We start from the raw sequence: 16491 nt of genomic DNA on the forward strand, positions 1-16491 counted from the left end.
TTCATTTTCCTTCTTATACAAGAACAAAAGAATGCCTTGTGGAATGCAGCAAGTCAATGCATCTGATTTCAGTCTACCACAATGGCCACTAAGATAAGGATTTAGTTTATTAGTTTATTAATGGAATATGAACAGGGTCAAAGTTAATTTTAAAAAGGCCAAAAAAAAAAGAACTTTGTCATCAAATTGGGCAATTTTGCCATTTTGGAAGATCGTTGTGCTTATGGAAGTAGTTTAGAGGGAAATTGTCAGCTTTTTCAGAGCTGCTACCTATGGCTTATAGAAGTGGGAGCTAGATACGTTCAGTGACTCCAAGGTATGAACTTTGAACATGGTCCATTATTTTGTGCAAGCAGGAAAGACCAGCAGTTATGGAAGCAGTTATATCTAGTATCAAGTCTTTATTTCATATTTAATTATTGCAAGACTCACAGCCCTATAAAGTACAGTATAAAAAAATAATCCATGTACTAAAAAAAGACATTCACACACTCATTTGTGGGTTAACAGGATTGTATAATAAACTGTCTTTCACTATTGAAGTACACATTTCAGGGCCAAAATGTTATTTTTACATTGTAACAGAAATGTCTGGGTAATAGTTTACTGTGTATGAATTTTCTGTTAGTTTTGTTTCTCAAGATTTTGTGATTTAAAAAATGATCCGTTGGGAAATTAAACCCAGTTAGGATAGTTTGTGCGCTTTATTTCAATGGTGACATTTTACTGCATGCACACGTACACACATATACACACGTTCCGTTCTTAACGCTCATCACATTCATCCACACAGTGAGGACGGGACAGAGACATCACTACCCTTGCACAGCACTAATCAGCCTGATGAAAATCAGTTTATACATTTTTGTGTGGCTTGGAGCTAACGTTAGCCCTCTGCTTCAGTTCAGTGCGACCGGGACAAGAAGGGTCTGTTTCCTTTCCCCCATACAGACTCGGTCACACTCATAACAGCTCACATCAGCTGACAGACACAGGCGATGCTGTGGGTTCTGTGTCCAGGCTGTGCGCACAGGGTGTCCATCTGCCCCACACCTCCCTCGCCTTCACCCCTCCCTCACACCTGGAAGTCCATCTGTACTTGTTTACGATAGGCGCTGAAGTCATCTGGGACGGTATCTGGTGGAGGGGAATACATTTTAGCGCATTCAAAGTAAAACCGAATCTGTTCTGTCAGCTGAAAGCTGCGCACGTTGGACTTGAGCGAATGACGTACCGTTGCAGCGGTAGCCCAGGTTGGACCAGATGATATTCTCCTGTGAGAAGCAGAAGACGCCCAGACGTCCGCCCCTCATGGTGGTGTCGATGACCACGCCCGAGTCAGCCACCAATACGTGCCCTTCATACAGCTTCAGTCTGCAGAATGGCATTCGGCACAGCCAGTGAGACAAGGACAAGGGCTCACGGGTCAGAGTAGTCATCATTTTTGTACGTCGCTTTGGATAAAAGCGTCTGCCAAATTAATGTAATGTAAAAGGAAGACTTCACAAATGCTGTATGCCCAGTGCTCATCATCTCATTTTGGCCATATAAATCAGCCCACTGCACACAGAGGTGTTGACGAACTCCATGGCCATCTCCCAGCTTTCCCTAGCTGCTTAGAAAGGGTGGAGTGGGCCACTGGTGGCTGAGGAGCTTGCAGTGGCGCAAAGGCGGAGAGGAGAGGCCGTCATCCCTGCCAGTGCTCAAGTGCTGCGCCGCGCTCTATTCACTCCTCCGAGCAGAATACAAAGCAGGTGCCTTTCTGTTTGTATCTGAAAGGGCCTCACTGCCTCTACAAAGACCTGGCTCCCTGCTCGGCGAGCCCCTGTGGGACCCCCTCTTTCTCCACATGCTAATGGGGAGAAGGCTGAAAAGGCCCAGTTCTGACGAACTCTACACGCGGGCACGTTGACATAAATCAGCCTTCAGCTGTCGTGTCTTTTAATGACTCTGCTAACAGTAGTTAGGCCTTTTGTTTCAGGCTGGGTACTCCATCATGTAGAATGAGCGCACCTTTGTGGCATCGGTCTTTTGGAGCAGATCTTGCGTTTTGATGACAATTCTAGACTACGTTTATTATCGCTCTTTGTCCATCGCTTTCTCTGCTTCTGTATATACTGTACTCTGTTTCAGCATTACCACTGACCCCCTTCATAGTACAGTAGTTCCTTTCCTTATTACTCAATATCACGGTCTGGGAATTTTATGAATGTCTTCTATCCCCAAGCCACTGCTACCATACAAATACATGCTACCTCCATACATGTAGACTGAAATATTTTGCCTGAATGTTATTTTGCCTAATCCCCCAGTTCTCTTATACCCCAGCCAGCCCCAGAGTCCTCTCTCTGTCCTTCACTCCCTCTCTCCCTCCTGGACCCCCCACTCTGCAGTAGCTTCCTCTGGATCTGCATATGAACAGATGCCAAACAAATTCCTGCCAAGGATTTGGTCGGCATGGAAACGGGGACAATGGGTAGCCAGGGGGCCCGGGTTCTCTGTAAAGTCACAGAGATTTTAGAGGAAAAAAATAGAAAATAAAAAATTATGGGAATAACCCCCCCCTATATTTTACCCCCGTTCTCCACTGCCCATCCCACAATCCCTCTTCATATCAACCCATCAGGCACCAAACGAAGCAGCACCCCCTCTAGTGTTCACTGTTAAGACCATGGACCTCACCCACATGAATTCTGGGAGGCTTGTATGATGATGAGTCAAATGACAAACATTCCATCTATAAGCACAGAATAATGTCTATAAATGTTTAAGCCATGAGTTTGTGTCTCACGTGCATACCTGGCAGCAGTAACCCCTTCCACTTATATATATGTACAATCCATAATAAAGAAAATGTATTTCTATATGAAGCATTATGCACCTATTCATTATCTCCTTTTACGTTCCAGGCATTAAAGCCATTAAATAATAAAATGATAAATTCATATGAAAGTAATTCTTTGTTTCCCATATTGAACTTACTAAATGTTTTTGGTAGAATTGTCCTCACACTGAAAAGAACAATGTTTCCAATACATGAAACAGAGCAGGGTGGGTGGTAATAGTATATTAATGGACAAAGCAATAGACTGCAGCGAATTGTGTGTTCAATCCCTTGTTTTCTTAAGTGGATATTTATTAAATAAAAATAAATATTGGAAGTCAGGGCCGGAGAACACAAAAAAGGCAAAAATGGAAACAATATAACTTGTCACGCATAATCAAATCAGCGAAATAAATGACCCAAGTATAAAAATAACTTGTTAAATCCTCTACAAATGAAAAGTATTACAAAACCCTGGATTAAGAGGGCCTGCAGTGAAGAGGTCAGCTACAGCAGCGCAGGGTCAGCTCACCTGATGTAGCCCACCTGGGGGCGGTGGCTGAGCTGCCAGCGGTAAGACGTCTTGTCCCTCCAGCCCACGTTGCGCGGGTCTTTCCAGAGCAGCTTGACCTCCCCCGCCGTGTTACCCGTGTTCCACAGGGCATTGCGCAGGAACTCGCCCGGGCCGGTCCGGGACTTCACCGCCTGCGGAAGAGAGACAGGTGGGGGAACAACAAACAAAGATTTAAACATAAAACAAGCATGTGCTACTGTGGTGTGGGGATGGCTGGTTTAAGCAGCCACACCTGCCCTGGGTCAAGCTAATTAGACCTGGCCAATTGGATAATTGGTTAAGAATGAGATAATTGGCCAGGCTAATTGGACCCGGGAACAGGAGTGGCTGCATCTGTGCGTAGTGAGGTAATCAGTGCGCAGAGGTTAAATTTGTCATCCCCACTCACACAAGAAAGCCTCTGTCATGACAGTTTTAAGATCTGCTCTTTGGCTGTACCACCTTGCCACCCTTCTAAATGAACGTGGACTGTTTGAACATCGTCTCCCTGTGTCTCTGTGCTGGAGGGCCCCATGGAAAGCCACTTCGGTGGCCTGTAGCAGGCTTGTTTGCCACAGCTACTTGTAATTTCAGCTAATTGACTCGGCTGTTCTTGCAGGACAGTATTGTGTATGACGCAGACTGTCATTTCTGTACTCTTGTCCATCTGTAGTAAGACGGTTTAACACGCTTTTATTTAGACCTAATGATTTCCTGTGTAATTCAGACACTAAGACAACTTTTTTAAGCAATCTTCTCGAACTTGGCGATGAGCCATTGGCCCAATGGGCTGAATCTAGGAATGTAAACATGAACTAATTTCTACTGGTAACAGGACAAGCAATGCTAACTCGAACCGAGAAAGAGAACCGTTCATAAGATAACATAAAGCCATGACATCTTTACCCAAAACATAGATTTAACATTTTCTATGCAATAACTGGGGTTTTTTGGTATAACCCAACTTACACCTGCATTGTTTGTAGCATCCATTCACTAAAGCAGATAGTGCCCTGTAGCGAGACTGTCGGTCAGTGCTCACCTTTAGCTGCAGGCCTGGCTCAGCTAAGGCACGGAAGGGCACGGACTGCCAGTAGGTCTGTTCCGTCTGCTTCCACATCACCACGTAGAAGCTGGAGGAGTCCTGGTAGCCGAAGATGAAGCCGACGTAGTCGTCGTCTGTCACTGTGTTGATGTGGAACGTGCCTTCGAAGTCCACGCCGTTGAAGGCCGTGTAGCCTTGGAGAAGAGGTCAATTTTACAGTAAGGGGAGATGGTCAGAGAACTGGGACAGAGACATGGACATGAACGTAGAGAAGCGTGTTTCAGCTGACATACCCACAGCTAATCCAGGATCGCTGTTCATGGTCTGAACAATCTCCATACCCTAAAATCAAGACGCAGCATGTTACGGTTAAATCATATGTCCTTCTGAAATGAAAACAGTAATGTTTTTTACACACAATAAAAACGTAAAGTACAAAATGTGACAATAGCATGCAAAATAAATGATGTCTGTGCTAAAGATTAACTCAAGGGGAACTATGGGTTTCAGGACTAGTGAAGTGCACAGCCGTTGATGTTAGTCACCTGGTTGAGCACCACCCAGTTGGGGTCAATCTGGGCATCTCCCTCAGGGTCCAGGATGACTGTCTGATAGGCTCTGAAGTCCGTCAGTGTGACCTCTGCGCTCTCTGGGCACACGTCAAACTGGTCCATCACGGTATCATTGTCAAAGTCTTTCTCACACACATCGCCCATCCCATTTCCTGTACAGACAGAGTGGAGTCACATTAAATACAGTGAGACATATACATGTACTTGTGCACTTATTATCCCAAAGCATGAAATAACCTGCTTTGGAATAACTGTATTTTTCTCATGCTTTTCCATTAAACGTGTGATATGGAACAGTGAAGTATGGAATATAATGTAATAATGTGTGTACATCTGAATGCAGGTGAAAAGTTACCATCAGAGTCTTTCTGGTTCGGGTTTGGTATGAGCCGGCAGTTGTCAGGGCCAGGATGTACGTAATCTGGGATCCCGTCATTATCATCGTCGTCATCACAGTCATCACCGATGCCGTCGTTGTCCGAGTCCAGCTGGGAGCTGTTGGGGATGTCTGGGCAGTTGTCCCGTGAGTCCTGGTGTCCGTCCCCATCCCTGAACATTGGAATAGTGCAGTCTTATTATAATGACTGCAGTTGCAAGGCAGCAATATTCCTCTATTTAAAGCGTCCGTCAAGTGACATTTTTGATGGAGGACTACAGAAAGTCAGTAAAGCAATCCGTTTTCTTTTAATTATCTATAGATACAGGTAAACAAAATAACTTAAACATTAGAATCATGTGTACTCTTGTGTGTGCATGCATGTTTTGAAGTGCAGATTTCTGTCTCACATGTCCTGGTTGGTGTCACACATGTCTCCTACCAGGTCATTGTCAATGTCCGTCTGCAAGGAAAATGGATCATATGAAATTTTTAAACCATGATAAATGTCAATACATAACCGTAATGATCAAATAAACAACTCTGGCCCATGTGCTTAGAAAAACAAATCACTCCAACAAACTGCATTTCATCCACTGTAGTACAGGTACTCAACAGCTCAAATAAATGTCTTATTTTCTTGGCAACCTCTTATTTGCAAGTATTTACAAGTACACAATAAATCGACTGGAATCACTGGTTTAAATAACATACACTAAATCAAGTATTTGCTGTTACCAGCCCAATAACAATGTACATATATACTCCCAGCCCCCCCTCCCCCTTCTCTCTCTCTCTCACACACACACAGACACACACACAGACCTGCATGGGGTTGCTGATTTCAGGACAACTGTCACAAGCATCCCCCACCCCGTCTCCATCCCGGTCTGTCTGCAGGGGGTTGGGGACTTTGAGGCAGTTGTCCAGTACATTGAGGATGCCTGCACAGAAGACACTCAGGCTTCTTAAACAGTATATGACAGAGGGGTTGCAAACGAAGAGTATGATTGGAGGGCTCACCATCTCCGTCGATGTCATTGTCACACGCGTCACCCTCTCCGTTGTTGTCAGTGTCTTTCTGGTCAATATTGGGGACGTTTGGGCAGTTGTCACAGGCGTCACCAAACGAATCTGTGTCAGAGTTCTGCTGGTCTTTGTTTGCCACCAGGCGACAGTTGTCCTGGGAAACCAGAGTTAAGACGCAATATAATTATGTCTATTGAATATTAAAGGCTGCTGAACACAAATGCACTGGGACAGTATTTGATTGCCCAACAAAACACTTTGTCTGGGGTTAATTCTGTCCAGAATACAACACAATTCCAAGATGATTAAATATATATGATGAATGATCATATCAAGCGCAGTAAACATATAGACACAGGGACACACCTCAACATTCTTGATCCCATCTCCATCAGCATCATCATCACACTGGTCCCCAATACCATCATTATCTGCATCCTCCTGACCAGAGTTTGGCGTGGAAAGGCAATTGTCCTGTTCAAGGCATAAATGGTACGCTAATGTTGGTTAGTACACCTCTGTAACTGAGCCTTAAAATGAACAGGCAGTGCACTTCACTCAAGCTAACCCAATCCATGAAACACAGTCAATAGTCATCCAGGCATCACCCTCTCAGAGCAGAGTTTCAACCTGCAGTGTGCATGGGAGCATGGTGTACAGTAAAGGGAGTATAGTGATCATTGCATGCATATGGGGTGTGGAGTCCATAAATTCTTTGCAGTGTGTAGGAGGTAAAATTATCAATGTTTGATACGTAAGGAGTACAGTGGCCTCCAAGCATTGTGTTTGGAGAGTGTTGTAAATACTGTGCAGTGTACAGCATGTACTGTAAAAGGTGTAGTGGCAGCGCTATGTGTGAACACAGTTTCACTGACCGGCTTGCAGTGTTTGTCATTGTCGATGCAGGGGAGAGACTGGTCCGGGTATCCATCAATGTCCATGTCTGGACCGCAGGTGTTCCCGTTTCCAGCCCAGCCCACATTGCACTGATGAAGATAGAGAGGCAGTGTCACTGCACAGGCACAGCAACATGATGTCTGAGTCACAGACATTTCTGCTCTAAATCAGCCACGAGCAAAAGGCTGTAAATTAAGTTGGCCAGACTGAGTTCAGAATGAGTGGTGGTGCAATTGACTGGGACTGCAGAACTGGAAACATTCTGGGTTGGTTATAACTACTTGGCTTTAATGTTCAGCCTTACAGATGTACCTGTCCAGGGAAACCTACGTTACTTATGCCTGTATGTCTTCTGAAGGCTATTCATTTTTGTCCCCTGTCAGAGACATGAGTCTCAGATCTTAATTTCAAGAACCATATATTCTGCTATGGGGAAACCTACACTGCAAGGAGAATTCAATAAAAATAAAATAAATAATAACTTCGATCTATCAGACTGGCTCTATATAGCTCTATCCCACTGACCCTATGTAATTCCCTTCCAAGCATGGCTGCTGCTCGTTAGGGGTCTATATGGCCCGGCTCACCCTACAGGCTACATCCCCGTTCCACTTGATGACACAATGCGCATTGGCATCACAAGGGTTGAAACTCAGCGTGGCACAAGATGTCCGCGGAAAGCAGCCGACCGACTGGTTTCCAAAAAAGCCTCCTTTGCATTGGCCACACTCAAAGGAGCCCTAGAAGAGAGAGAAACTGGCTATAACTGTTAAATCTTTAAAACTATAATCTGTTAGAACTGTTAAATCACATCAAACAGACAGAGTGCATTCTGCTACAACCTGCATTGTTTTGGTGAAGCGCTGTGTAATGTGCTATAAATGTGACTTGACTTGATCTGGATCTGTCCTGCTTTCCTTTGATTAGGACTCACCACAGTGTTGGTGCACAGAGAATTGGGCACACAGGCATTGCTGACCTCAACACACTCATCAATGTCTGAACACTCCTGAGGAAAAAGAGCAAAGCATGTGGGAGGATAGAGAGAACACACACACACACACACACACACACACACCTTACGCACACCTTCTTTTCAATGTTTCAATCTGAAGCCACCATATGTCTCTACAAGTAGTGAGAGCATTTTTGATTCTGTGAGAAAATTACTTTATAAGAGTGTTTGTCTGTGTATGGATGCTCGCCTCTTACCTGTTTGTGACTCTTGGCGTACGCCAAACCAACCCCAGAGACAGGGGGGCCCCAGAGTCCGGGGGGGCAGGGCTCACAGGTGAAGCCCTTGGCAGTGTTCGCACACCCTGCTGCACTGAAGCACGGCTGGGCCAGGGCACACTGAGGGAGACACACACACACACACACACACACACCCCAGTACTCACTCAACAGGCACCTGTAACCGCCTGCAGGGTAACTCATCAAGCATTAATGACTTTGGGACAAAGATTTGCACACCAATGTGGGCGGTACACACCTCATCAGTGTCCCTGCAATGAGTACCATTGCCTTCCATGCCCTCGGGACAGGGCCCACAGCGGTACCCAGGGAAGTTTGGGGTCTCCTGACAGGACACCCCCTTGTAGCAGGGGTTAGGGGAACAGCGGGACCGTGGCTCAGTGAAGCCTATAGGGAGAAAATGTAAATTTTTCCTTTAAAACAACCCCGTACAGATTAGCCAGTCGCTAAAACAGAGCTCTGCCTTTCCCCCAAGCAGCTCTTATAGCCTAGATATAGAGAGCAGCAAGATGCAGACACCCTCCTACAGAAGGGACCTAGTCAGCAGTTAAAATCGTCCCATGAATCATTTAAAGGGCTTTTTTTTTTTTTTTTTAAATGATTAGCAATTATTTACAACTGCATATATTCTGAAATTCAGGGCCTTACACGTGAAATAATCTGGAGATTGATTGCTGAATTTCGCTTCGCAGACATATTTTCAATAGGGTTTTAAACTAACAAATATTACTTCAAATTGAATTTTGTTAAATATATTCATTTATTGATATGGGTGACAAAGAATTAAAATGCAAGGTTGGATTGTGCTGAACATATCCATGTGAAACACCCTCCTTCAGCCCATTAGCCTGATGTCAGCCTGAAGCCAGAGTAGGAGCCTTAAAGGCCTCAATACTGGTCAATCTGGGTGTGCACTGGAGTGAGTAAGTGCTCTGTCACTCACCACACACTTGGCACTCTAGTATAGTGTTCCTGATGAGAGCCATCTCTTTGACCTGAGGAAATAATGCACAGTATAGCAACAGACTGAGAATCAATAAAATACATCTAAACACCACCCCTAGACACACCTATTAACCACCTCAACCCTACAAACACACACACACACACACATAAACACACACACATGCTTGGAAACACACACACATGCCTACATAGACACACCTCACAATGTCAAACCCCTCTTACCTGTTCTCTGATATCTTCCCGCAGCTCCCCCAGAATTTGGTTGAAGATAATGAGCTGACCAATCAGAGCCTTAGTGTGATCACCTGATGGGAAGAAAGCCAAGTTAACATAGTAAAGAATGGTACCAATACCAATATCAGTTATACATATAACAATATGCATTAAGCAAACAAGTACGATTGTTGAAGAAAATATAAGTATTTATCAATAAATTTAGCATTAGCATTAACTTATCAATGAGGTTCAACATCTAGTTATTGAAAATCTCAGTTGGATATTCTGGATAACTGACATAGAAATGAAGAATCATAATTTCTAATAGAGCAATAGTGAAACACCAGGAGAAAACTGAATGAATTTAATAGACATCAGGGCACAGAATGACACTAAAAAGATTCTTGCACTAAAGTGATGAACCGGTCTCAGGTTGAAATTACATAGCATATAACACTCACCAAGTATGGAGTTTACTTCCCCATTCACTGCAGAAAAAGAAATTAATACTGTTATAACCTTTATTGCAAGCATATTTAGGACTGATACTGCAATCCAACAGATTTAATGTAAATGACTTAACTACTTAGCACTAAGACAACTGTGTAAATATTAGCTATAATTTCAGACGAATGTACTATTGCAGTTGCGGCAAAATAATTTCATGTTTCAGCATGCTTGGCCATTTCTAGATTTTTCTCACTGCATATGACTCAGATATTTACACATAATGACAAATGACTTAGCGAGTGATGGCTACTCAGTGATTACCAAGCGCATCTTGTTTTTTGTTTTTTTTACCACCACTAGATGGAGCTATAAGAAAGGTTACGTATTTGCTTTAGTCATCCTGCAGTTTAGCGAAATATAAATCACTAATAATTTGGGGGCTGGATTGATGCATTGTTCATATAGTTTTATGGGTTGCTCTTCATGGTATCTTGCTGTGTTCAGGGAAATAAGTATTAGTGCAACTGAAAAACTGACAGACACATTTCTGCATAAATGAAAAACAAAGAATGGGTTACCAGTGTTGTACAGTGAGGAGTCTCCCTGGAAAGGGCATTCTGTTAGGGCACCTGCTGTTGCTACACTGCCCCCAAGAGCCAGCTTTAGGGTCTCCACATAGCCCTAAAAGCACACACATGTGCACATATACACACACACGCACGCACGCACACACACCCATGTACGCACACACAAATACACACCTCATTAAATTAAACGGCTCAGAGCAATACAGCCAAATTGTTTGGTATTAACTGGTTATTAACTGGTAGCCATTTTTACATAAAAATATGAAATAAACCAATGAATCCCACCTCAGGTAATTGAGAGCATTAGTGGGGTAATATCCCTTACAGGTGTAAAGGTGTATAGAAGCACTCGAGGCATATTCAGTTGGTTGTCACCTGTAGCCTGGCGTAGGCTTTATAGCCGTTACGGATGTCCACCGACTCTGCATCTGATGGAAGCTGGACCAATGAGGGGAGGCCCTTGCTGGTGTCGGCCAATCGGCAGTCAATGTAGAGCTCCAGGTTAAGGTTTGCCCGGCGGAGCCCGCCCACCCGCAGGATGATTGAGTGAGTGCGTCCGTCGGCCAGGTTGGCATTCTGGAGGTTAACGGTGTGGAGCTTGTCGTCCTTCCGCAGGTAACGCACAAGGACTGAGGGGTGAGGGGAACGATGGGGAAGGAGGAGAAAAATTAATGGAGGCATAAGGAATGAAATGAGTGAACTGAGGGAGTGAAAGAAGAGAAAGGGGTGTAGGTGAAAAGAAAAACCAAGGGATGAGTGACAAAGCAAGGAGTTGAGGGGCAAAAAGCAGTGCTAAGAACATGTGAGGTGTGGGTCACAGGGATAATTATGCATACACCAGTAATAACAAATGGGTGTGAAATATTTGTTTTAAAAATATTATTTCTCACTCTAGCCTTTTCTTTCTTTGTATAAACGATAATTAAACACTAATATGACATGAACAAAAGCAAAGGAGTTGCCTGCTAACAGGTCTGGTTTTATTCAACCAATTGAATCACTTGTTATGTAACCAAGTTAAAAAGAAGTGTAAACAGCTTTTGGCACAATAATCTTTTTCCAAATTTCTGCTACCTTTAATACAAGCTGGCGCTGGTGCATACAACGGAAATTTAAAATAAATAAACAAGAGTCTATCCTGTGGCAGACCTGAGTCAAATATGTACTTTAAATAATTCAGATACCTGTAAAATACGTTTAAACTGAATTTTCACACAAAAAAGTACCATCTTTAAGAATGACTTTATTCTTAATATTAGTGAAAATATGATCCTTTTAAAATAGTCTGGAATCTGGTGTCTGAGGGGCTTTTATATTTAAAATATGCATTTTACCCAGGTCTGTTTACTACGCACAGGTACCTTTATTGATCTTGCCCATGATGGCCAGCTCCAGGTACTTCCTGTTGTCCTGCTTGTTGTACAGGCCGAGCAGCATGCCGCCCAGCTTTGGCGGCACGCGAAAGGTGGAGGCGATGTAGATGTCATCGGCTGTCCCAAGAGCCCTTGCCACCTTCTCCACCGCTGCCACGCTCTGCTTGGCATCATTCAGCGTCAGCACGTCAATCACTGGGCACAGAGAGAGGGGCCACGGGGGAGGGTTATGGCAAAGTATTCAGCGTTAAGTCACCTCTGATAGAGTCTCTGTTCATTCCCTCTGGTCTCATGTAAACTGGTTAACACATGAACCCTGAACGTTTCACTGTGTAGAAGGGAGTATGGCAGGAATGTGAGGACTGAGTGAAGGAGACAGAAAGCAAGAAAAAAGAAAGCAGTTGTCGTTGACTGCGATGGCAGGGAATACCATCAGGAAGTCACCTCTCTCTTAGCCTGTTATTTTGTCTCATGATGCCTGAGGCATTAGCCAAGATCATAACAGAGACAATATGTTTATTATTATGGCATTGTTTGGTATACAATTAGGCTTTTTGATTTTGTTACTGGCAATATCTGTAACTATACTGGTGTTCATCTAGTCTTATTGCATGTACAATTTTATACATTCTTTTAGATAAGAGCATCATTTAAATGACTAGATATAAATGCTGTTGTTATTAATTGACTGATTGAATGATTCAATTATTTATTTAGTTAAAACCTGGGTTCATAGATGAAGGCCATTTTCATTAAATTCCAAATATCTCACTTTATTTCATCTCATATCACTCATACCTTAATACTCTTAGCAGCAGACAACTCAAAGAGTGACGTTTATGTGCTACAAAATACAGGGTTTCCTGGCCTTTGAAAGTAGGTTAATTTAAGCCCACAGCAGCTAAGGTCAATTAATATTATCTCATTAACACTGATCTTACAACTGGATTTGTACAATCTAGCCTAGTTCTCACTTGACCTAATTCTGATATGGCTTCCACATCACACAGAATACGTAAGATTTGTTAGAACTGTTTAAAGAGAGAGGGGTGTGCATGCCTGCATACACAAATACAAATTCCCATGACAAAACCATGAATTTAGTCCCATGACATCACAGTGAGCTCTGTGTCCCCTGATCCAGGTGTTAAGGGACCCCCCCCCCCCACAATTGATTGATTAATGGCATAGAATGTCTCCGTTTCCCCCTGAGAAGTTAAGTTTTGAGGTCAAGGTCATTGGTGTAGCAATCAGCGCCTCCTATTTCAGTAGCCTTTTACTACCCTTTTCCATAAATGCCTCTGGTTTAAACATGGAAACTGAGCCAGTTATGCCCATTATTTACTTTTTCTCTCTTTTCCCAGAGATCCTCTCTTCTTGTCTACACCCTGAAACATTCTCTTTCCTTTAGTCCTCTAGTCACTGTTATACTGTCATACATTTTCACCTCTCTATTTCACTTACTACTTTTCCCTATCACTTCTTCTACCTAGCCATAGCTGCTCTCTCTCTCTCTCTCTCTCTCTCTCTCTTCTCTTTCTTTCTCTCTCAGGCTGCAAGAAATTATGGAACAAAGGAAAGAAAAAAGAAAACGGAGATTTCCACATGCTCTCCATCATTGTTAAAAACAAGAGGGGAAGCGAGAGTAATAATACATTTCCAGACAGAGGGATAGAAAATCAAAGATACTGGTGAGGCAGATTGGAAGAGACATTAAATGAAAGAGCGCATAACATTGTCTGTCCACCTTACTGACCTGCTGGTCTGCCATGAAACTCGATGTCCATGGTCATATGTACATACTGAATGTAAGGTCACACCCCGCATGTTTGAGAAGTGATGCAGAAAAGATAATCAAGGCTTCTTTTATGCAAACATTAAATGTACAGCATTTCAAATGTGAGGTGTGAAGGAAACAAGAACACACAGCATGTTTCTTTCTTTTTTTGTCCAGCAGGTGTTTCTGCCCAGAACTACTTGTTCTAAAAGAATCTGTCAGTTGCATCTGCTGTGTCTCCAGCCATTAGCACGAGCCTGGGGATCTGATACTCGTCTGCAGCTGGAACAGCTTGCTCACCGGCCAGGTCTTTAAAGGCAATGAAAGACCCTCTATTGCCAGTGCTCAGCATGAACTAGAGGCTACATGGTCTGGGGATCTTTGAGAATCATACCGTGTTCAAAATACGATCAGTTGAATGGTCTCAGCCAAATAAAACCATCACTCAAATGGTATAGAACACAAACGATTTCTTTAGGTTTGACTGACTACGCCATTTATGACTTCAGTAATGGGCCCTGTAATGTGTCTAAGGCTAATTCAGTACTACTCTCATGAATTTGGGAGCTGGTAAAATATCCATTACATTGGAACTTTAACATTGTCTAAATTAAATGTGAGATTATACTTAGCATACACTGTGTTCATAGGAAAATAAAGTTTTACGGCACTGCATGAAAATGGTAGGTACAGTACGACTGTAAAAGATAACAGGGATTGTGCCAAAACAACGTGTTGTATAATACTAATACTGAATGGTTTTCCCAAGGAAATGTGCTCCAGGAATTAAAAACAGAAGACAGGTACCACAGCGCGGCACGCGGAGTTGAAAATGATATGTAGGCTACTGTATCTCAGTTAATATGAAGCTTAAAAATGGGCCCAGTCAAAATGACTATGAGGCTAATGATGATGCTGATGAATATTATTTAACAGTAGTAGTATGCATGTATGTATGTATAATAATAATAATAATAATAATAAGTAAAGGGCACTTAAGTGTAACGCACGCAGCCACGCTGTGTGTGTTATTTTAGGGAAAACTACTACTAATACTTCAATGCATAGAAAAATATTTTTTATTACCTTCCATCTCCTGCATATCTTTCGACCTGCATAAGCCGGCGAACAGGGCTGCATACAGGACAAGTAATTCTGGCACAGATCGCCTCGCACCCATGTTCCAAGAAACGGTGCGTGGAAGACTGCCAAAAATGTAAATCCCTCAGTGCAACAGAGATGAACGTGACTGCAACTGAAAAGTTGTTGTGCTTCTGCCTTTAGTCTTCAGCCAAGCCCTGACCCGCTGTTCGGGTTAAAAAAGACACACACATAGATGAGAGATGTCAGCACGCCACTGCCTGCCGCTCTAGTCCAGACTGTGACCGCACTGTAGTGACGGGGATGCTGTAGCTCGTCCCTTTTTGTGATCCTCGCCGGATCGTGCTGCGAGTCAAAAGTTTTTTTTTTCCTTTGTTAAGTCCAGTAATGTTGTACAAGAATGAGACCTAAAAGTTGTGAATGGCAACCTAAAAAGTAGCCAGTGATTGCTATTTTACTTCTTTTTCATGCATTTACAAAAGACAGACTTGCCAGATTATTATTATTTTTTTGATTAAATGGAAAATACCGAAAGATCGTCTTGAGGATATTATAGTATTGACATGGAAAACAAGAATAATCTTAGCCGCACTCAATAGCAGACTGTGGTTTTAAACGATCGAAACTTATTTTTTTTAATAATATGCAGATGTATCAGTACACGGCCAGTTAAGGAATTTACTTTGTAAATGTGTAGGTGAAAAGAATGTTAGGCTACTATAGATGGGGAAACCAGGTAATTATTTCATAAAATAAATTTAAACAGGCAACCGAATGAAATGAACCAACTGTAGACAAATGCCACGGCCTGTACACCTTCATTTGATTTGAATGTAGAATGTATTACCACCTGGCCCCTGCATATCCTTATAATTCGATTATTGATGTAGTCCTTCATTGACGTTCTAGGATATCATTTTATGCGCTAGTAGCTAATGGGTTTTGGAAATGTAATTGTTATATGGAAAATTGATTTTAATGCTAACAAATCAAGTACATTCCGAGAAAGCGTGATTATCCGGAAACGAAAACATACCTAACCCAAATGACTGAAAAATACAGATGACCTCAGCTCGGAAAACTGCAGTGACCGGTGTTTTACTCACCGTAAAATATGAGTCCCCGAACTTCTCTATTTCCCCCGTCTCCTCCCCATAACTTTCAATACTTAACTACAACACGTGTCGACCTGAAGGTAGACAGAATACTGAAGGAACTGAACTCATAAATTAGAATTGTGCATTCACCTTTCTATTGTGGAACTGAATAATAATAATAATCAGCTACACCTATAATGATGCATTTACTGCAACAGGCGGACAGTGCAGCATTCATTTCATCGATGATTTCTACTATATGGAACTTCCATGTCACAAGTTAATTTAAATGTAGGCCTAATTCTAATATATTTGTTTCCAAAACCCATCTGTGTTCCGTTTTCATCCATGTTCCAAAAATAATTTATTTTAAA

General features: G+C 42.7%; 1 protein-coding gene across 1 annotated transcript; it reads right to left on the reverse strand.

Annotated features, from left to right (window-relative positions):
• Window positions 1-381: 381 nt before the first annotated feature.
• Window positions 382-15299, reverse strand: thbs3a (thrombospondin 3a). The gene is made up of 23 exons (XM_064352720.1): window positions 15006-15299; window positions 12131-12337; window positions 11145-11398; window positions 10761-10863; window positions 10194-10220; window positions 9739-9821; window positions 9494-9545; window positions 8789-8937; window positions 8509-8649; window positions 8231-8305; window positions 7884-8036; window positions 7275-7385; window positions 6766-6873; window positions 6394-6553; window positions 6196-6314; window positions 5781-5833; window positions 5350-5543; window positions 4968-5146; window positions 4716-4764; window positions 4420-4616; window positions 3357-3529; window positions 1235-1374; window positions 382-1137 (listed from the first exon to the last, which is right to left on the reverse strand). The coding sequence occupies exons 1-23, from the start codon at window positions 15097-15099 to the stop codon at window positions 1076-1078; spliced, it is 2883 nt and encodes a 960-aa protein (XP_064208790.1). The 5' UTR covers window positions 15100-15299; the 3' UTR covers window positions 382-1075.
• Between the last annotated feature and the right edge of the window lie 1192 nt (window positions 15300-16491).

Source organism: Anguilla rostrata, chromosome 1, assembly GCF_018555375.3.
Source record: "Anguilla rostrata isolate EN2019 chromosome 1, ASM1855537v3, whole genome shotgun sequence".
Classification (NCBI taxonomy): Eukaryota; Metazoa; Chordata; class Actinopteri; order Anguilliformes; family Anguillidae; genus Anguilla; species Anguilla rostrata.

Coding starts and splice junctions, on each gene's coding strand:
- thbs3a (XM_064352720.1), bottom strand. CDS start 15,099: ATGGGTGCGAGGCGATCTGTGCCAGAATTACTTGTCCTGTATGCAGCC. Junction 10,221..10,760: donor CTCCTCACTGTACAACACTG/GTAACCCATTCT, acceptor CTTTTTCTGCAG/TGAATGGGGAAGTAAACTCC. Junction 7,386..7,883: donor ACGGGGATGTAGCCTGTAGG/GTGAGCCGGGCC, acceptor TATCTTCATCAG/TGCAATGTGGGCTGGGCTGG.